The sequence below is a fragment of the Propithecus coquereli genome, unplaced genomic scaffold, assembly GCF_000956105.1.
Source record: "Propithecus coquereli isolate 6110/MARCELLA unplaced genomic scaffold, Pcoq_1.0 Scaffold10, whole genome shotgun sequence".
In the NCBI taxonomy this organism is placed as follows: domain Eukaryota; kingdom Metazoa; phylum Chordata; class Mammalia; order Primates; family Indriidae; genus Propithecus; species Propithecus coquereli.
In genome coordinates this window covers 5,283,043-5,288,982 of record NW_012133858.1, presented here as the reverse complement: position 1 = coordinate 5,288,982, position 5,940 = coordinate 5,283,043, and the positions used below count along the sequence as shown (strand labels likewise).

General features: G+C 40.7%; 1 protein-coding gene across 1 annotated transcript in view; it reads left to right on the top strand.

Annotated features, from left to right (window-relative positions):
- ROPN1 (rhophilin associated tail protein 1) overlaps positions 1-1,207 on the top strand; it is a 33,433-nt gene extending 32,226 nt beyond the window's left edge. Inside the window, exons 5-6 of the mRNA XM_012640254.1 lie at positions 549-724; positions 997-1,207. Of these exons, the coding sequence (XP_012495708.1) occupies positions 549-724; positions 997-1,063 (243 nt within the window). The 3' untranslated portion in view covers positions 1,064-1,207. The remainder of the gene's footprint in view (positions 1-548; positions 725-996) is intronic.
- Positions 1,208-5,940: the final 4,733 nt, after the last annotated feature.

Here is a 5,940-nt window from a genome sequence, read left to right as displayed (position 1 = left end):
TTAGGAGAATGGGTTTTATCCTTATGTTTAGTACCATTTTCCCAGCTAAGGGACTCCTTTCTCCCTGGGGATATTACCCTTTTCTTACCTTTCCCCTACTGTGGCATTGCTGTAAGTATCTTGCCAGAGAATAGAGGCTAGAATAAGTACCTCAACTCTTTGAGAGATAAGATTGGACAATAATAATAAGTAATAATTCTAATTTTGTAGAACATAAAATCAATTTCCCTCCTTTAGTGGGGTAATTTTGATTAAAGTAACAAATACCTTAAAGTATTCAGGAGTTTATAGACTTAATTCCTTGAGAGTAGCCCTCCAACAAAGAGAGGAAAGAAAAAATAAAGATACCCAATAGATACTCAATATTTTTAGAATGAATTTGACATTAGAGTGACATTTGAATGTAGAATTTTCAAACTTTCTAGAATCTTAACTCATTTCCACTTTATTTTATGAGAGCAATATTTTTTCTTTCTAGTGTCTAAACTGATCCCAGGAATCTAGCCTGGAAGAGTGACTTCTCCTCATTTTATCTTACTGTTTTATAGACGATTGCCAAAACTCTAAAGACAGTGTGTGAGGTTTTGTCATCTGACCGTGATGGTGGACCTGCCCGGATCCCTTTCAGCACCTTCCAGTTTCTCTACACATATATCGCCGAAGTGGATGGCGAGATCTCTGCATCACATGTCAACAGAATGCTAAACTACATTGAACAGGAAGTGTAAGCAAACTTTTACTGATTGGGGTGAAAGAACACCCAGAAAACAAATCAGGCAGGTCAAAATATGGTGAGATTACTACAGAAGTAGAAGTTGCCATGGAGGAAAAGTAGAGGAAAAAGAAGAGCAGGCAGTCAAGAGTTAAGAGAAAAAGAAGGTGATGTGGGCAGAGCAGCAGCAGAATTAATTTGGAGTCAGAGGGTCATTTATATATTGTCTTTCTTAGGATTAATTGTTAACCGAACTAACCCCAGATATACATTTTTCCATACAGAATTGGTCCTGATGGTTTAATCAAGGTGAGTGACTTTACCCAAAACCCCAGGGTTCGGCTGGAGTAAAAGCACAATTTTGGCAATTTTAAAGGAAGATACAGAGATGATTGTACTTCAGAATGACCGAACTCCATACACCATCCAAAGTCAATTTTCTTGTACAACTGGTACACACTAATAAACAATTAAGCAAACATATGAAATCAGAAATGTGTGGAATTAAGATGTGAAATTGTTGGAACAAACACTTTCATTACCAGGTTAGTATTCTTCTCACGTGGACACTGAGTAAAAGTGGCTGACAAAGCGCGGATAGAAAATGCAGCTCAAGGCAAAGCCAGACTGTCAGATTTCAAAAGGGAGAAGAATGTTAACCAGACATAGTTCTGATGTTCTGTGATTGTTAGGCAAAATTCACATGGTCAATGTAAGTTTTTACCAGTTTATTTCTCCATTTGTTGGTACTATGCTAGTCATTCATGCATTCACTTATCAATATTTATTGAGGTTAGCTATGCTCCAGGAATAGGGTTGCCAGATAAAAGACAGGACACCCAGTTAAATTTGAATTTCAGATAAACAACAAATTTGTTTTATTCTTTGCTAAACCTGGCAACATTAGCCAGGAACTATGCTGGCTTCTGGGAATATAATAATAAATCATATCTGAATTCTGCCCTCAAGGAGCTCACAGTCTAACACTAAGATAAGACATGAACATAAATCATTTTAATGCAAGCGGCCTTGAGAAGAATAGAATGTTCCAGAAAGTCCCATTGTCAACAGATGTAATTTTTCCTTTAGGGAAAATCCCCTGCATGAGTCTAAGACCTTTTGACAAGGTCTTAAAGATTTTTCTTTCTGGAAGGAAGCGGATGAGATTAACAGGCTGTGATTATTATTCTTAACGCCAGGTATGCCAAGATCACTGGGTCATTCCCTTCTATTTGTAATACTATCCCCTCTTAAAAGTTGCTTTTGCTCAAAAATCACGTTAGCTTACACACATAACATCAGTTGGGGAGAAATTTGTCTTCGGTGTCTGAATAAGGTAAAAGGAGATTACAATTGGATGTTGCCCTGGGCCCTTGATTTCTGCCTAGAGTGAAACAATAAAAGGGGCTAAAACAAATCCCCCCACCCCACTTCACCAGGCTGCACCTGCAGGGAGTGGGCAATAACAAATCCTGCCTGCTATCTGCCTTCCTAACCCAAGCGGCCCATCTTTCTATCCACTCTGGGACCTAAGGCTGCTTGAAAAGGCTGAAGCACTGCAGGTGGAACCTGGCACTGTAATTAATAAGGATGCCTTAGTTTCTTGGCATCTCAGTTTCTCTTCCATTGTGGCCAACGAATTGAAATATGGTCTTGCCTGGAAATGGGGAGCAAAAGGGAGCAGCGGGGGCAGCCCCAATTTGAAAGACCCTAAAATATTGTATTAAATTGATAAACATAACAAAAGCAAAAGGGTCCTTTGTACATTTGGGAAAACAGAGATCAGAAATTAAATTTCAGTAGACTTGAACGATCCCTCAAGAGTGAGGCTAATGAAATTCCAGCCATCAAAGTGTATATTGGACACAGATATGAAGTTATTGATGGTACTATAGCTATCTATGCTTACTGAGGCTAAGCACAATTGGCAATACCATTGTCACACTGCCAATTCCTCATCTTCTAAGCCACCACTTGGTGTCCACCATCTTTCTCCTCTTCTGCTCTGGCTCACTGTGGCGATGCTTGCTCCAATCTATCGATGTCGCTAAAGCACAGCTGCTCACCAGAGACACAGCCTCCACAGCACATGGGCCAAAACAACCCGCTTCAGCAGTCACCCCCAGGGTGGGAAACAGCTTTGCCCTCCACTTGGGCTACAATGTAGTAATAATATTATAAATACTGTATGAATTATAACAAGCAGCATTTATTAAGCACTTACTATATGCAAGTGACTGTGTACAACACTTCACACACATTCTCAAATTTTTCTTTATGGTCTGACCTTATGAAGTCAGTGCCATTATCCTCATTTTATAGATGAAGAAACAATCTTAAAGGAATTAAGTTGTTCAATGTCACTGATGAAAAAGAATTTGAATTCAGGTTTGCCTGACAACAAACCTATGCTGCCGTGCATATATATGCGCACTGCCTGTGTAGGTATGGGGTTTTCATCCCAGAAACAATCCCTGAGATAGAGATTTAAGTGCAGATAGTTTATTTGGGAGGCAATCCCAAGAATGGTGGAAAAGGAGTAGGAAGAGTAAGATAGTGATGGAAAGAAAGCCAATAAAGGGTGTGTTATCCAGTCAGTTACCCCTGTCCCCCAGTACTGCTGGGGAACTCCGGGAGACAGTGGAGAACCCGTCTCAGAGTTATCCCAACCTGAGGGGTGAGGAAGCTCTTCGTCCAGCACTGGCTGAAGGCTGCTTCCTCACCAAGTCCCCGTGTGTCATTGACTGAGGGCTGCTTCAAGGGGCGTTCACTTTCTGCATCTCTGGCTGGCCTGAGCTTGCTCCTTTTGCTCCGGAAAAAAAGTCCTCAGGCAGGAAGTCACAGGTATTCACAATAAGCAGCCACTGGCATCTGCTATAACACCTTGCAGAGATTTTAATAAAACAAATTTTTAACATTTTAATCACTGTTACTATTTTTCTCCTTGGGTCAGGCACAAGTCCATGGAGGCTAAAGGGCGATAAGTGATGGCCATTGTGCTATGTTAAAATTCATACCTCACCCACAAACCTGGCACATTGTCCCCAACCAACTGTTTCTTCCTTATGATGAGATCATTCCAAAGGGGCTCTCTTGATCCTTTCTGCCAAGACTCTTGTCAGACCCATCCCACTGGCTTTCCTATCATGACCAGCAACATCTGAATCCTGGCATGACCCCAGTTAAGCTGTCAGAGGCCCTTATAACATATGGTTTGCATTTCTCCTTTTAAAAAATTTCAGGAAGCAATAATAACAGGATTTTATAAAGGAAAAAAAAAGTGGGTTCTTTCCTAAATTAAGCTGTTTTGATTAAAGTGAAGACTGCAGATAAATTTAAAGCTTCAATGGGAAATGCAAATATTACGGCTCAATTCCATTTTCTCTATGTTCCATGCCCTTCCTCTCCTTCATGTTTTCAGTCAGGGGCCTACCATCCCTAGTTAACCAACAACTTTAAGGATCTCCAAGGCCTGCCACAGAAGGAGTTGGACACTCCAGTGTGGAGGGCTGGTTTTGAATTAGGTTAGAATAGGAGTCTTGACCTGAAATCCTTGGAAAGGCTCCTGAATTCCTCTGATAACATTACATATAAATACGTTTCAGAAATGTGCTCATTAGCATTTTTCTGAGGAAGAAATTACAAAGCTTTTAGCAATTTCTCAAAGTTGTATATGATCTCAAAAGGCCAAGAACACTTAGATTCAAAATAACTCCAGAAAGCACCAAGTGGCTTGAGGAAAGACAACAGGGCAGTCTTTCTCTTTCTAAGCAGAACTAAGCTCATGCTCTCAAAATGTGACTTACTATCCACAGCCTCTTACTTTTTGAATCTTACATCTTGGCTATAAATCTATGTTTTTAGTTTAGATCTTCATATACTTGCAACTTCAATTGTTTCCTAGAAACTGGAACACAGTTAAACATGAACAGAGACTTTCACATTTCAGTGGTGACCAATTGATAAGTCATTGGTCCACTATTCTGAATTATAAAAGACTGGATAGACTAAGCAGAGTTGTGTACCCATGAACTAGAGGGACTAAACCTCCAAATCAGGCTAGATAATCCTGAGTTTCAGGTATTTAAGTAGTTGTCAGCCCCAATGTACCAAAGCAGTTCAAAAAATGGTTAATTCATTGATCTACTCAACAAATAATTTAAAAATTCCTAATATGTGCAAGGCATGGTGCTGGGCACTGGGGATATTGCTCTGATCAAGGTAAGGTCACTGCTTTCGAAAGATTGAATTCTACTTAGGAAGACAAACATAACTAATCACACAATTATAATTGTAAGAAATGATGCTACTGCATCATAGTATAGAGGCACATTCCTAGTTTGCAGGGGTATGATAGAAAGGTGGAAGGAAAGGCTTTTTTGAGGAAGTAACCTGAGAGCAAACTCAGAAGCCTGTGGTGTTGGTTACTACAGATGACTCAGAAATGTGTATCTGCAGCCCACACCTCTTTGCCAAGCTCCAGACTAACCTATTCAGTAGCTAATTTGATATCTTCTCTTGGGAGACTCCAAGGCACTTCCCTAATTCAACATGCCCAAAAATGACTTCCTAGTTTACATTTTTATAATACAATGTAGGGGCTAAATGAGTTCATAAACTTTCCTCCTAAATGTGCATCTCTCCCCACACTCCTCCAGATACAAAACCTAGAAGCCAGGGTCAATATAAATACCTCTCCCTTGCCTTACTTCCTAAATCTATCACCACCAAGTCCTGTCCCTTTCACCTCCTAGGCCTCTCTCAAACCTGTCTTCTTCATCTTCCCTTACTCCCCCACCTCCATATCCACCCACCTCCTCCCAGCTACCAACATCCCAGCTACCAATATATTTCATCTGGACTTCCTATCAGTCTGGTCCTGGCAGGAAACAGAAGACACTCAGCCAAGATTTTGAAGATAATTAAAAGAAGAAGGTTTTCAGAAGTGTGGACAAGGAAACTAACAAAACCCGTTGAGGCATCCAGGGACTAGCAAACCATTTTCACCCCTAAGACTGAAGGGACAAGGGGAAGAAATGTTTTATTGGAGCCTGGAGAGGATTGGAGCGCCAGGAGTTTTCTGAGGAGCTGTCGGCCACTGTATCAGTCAGACGGTGCTGAGATGGAAGGAATTCCCTAATCTTTCTCCTCTTGTATTCACTAAACAGAACCTGAATCTGGAAGGCAAGTCTGAGTGACGTCATCCTTAGGGGTCAGTCTCTGGAGCA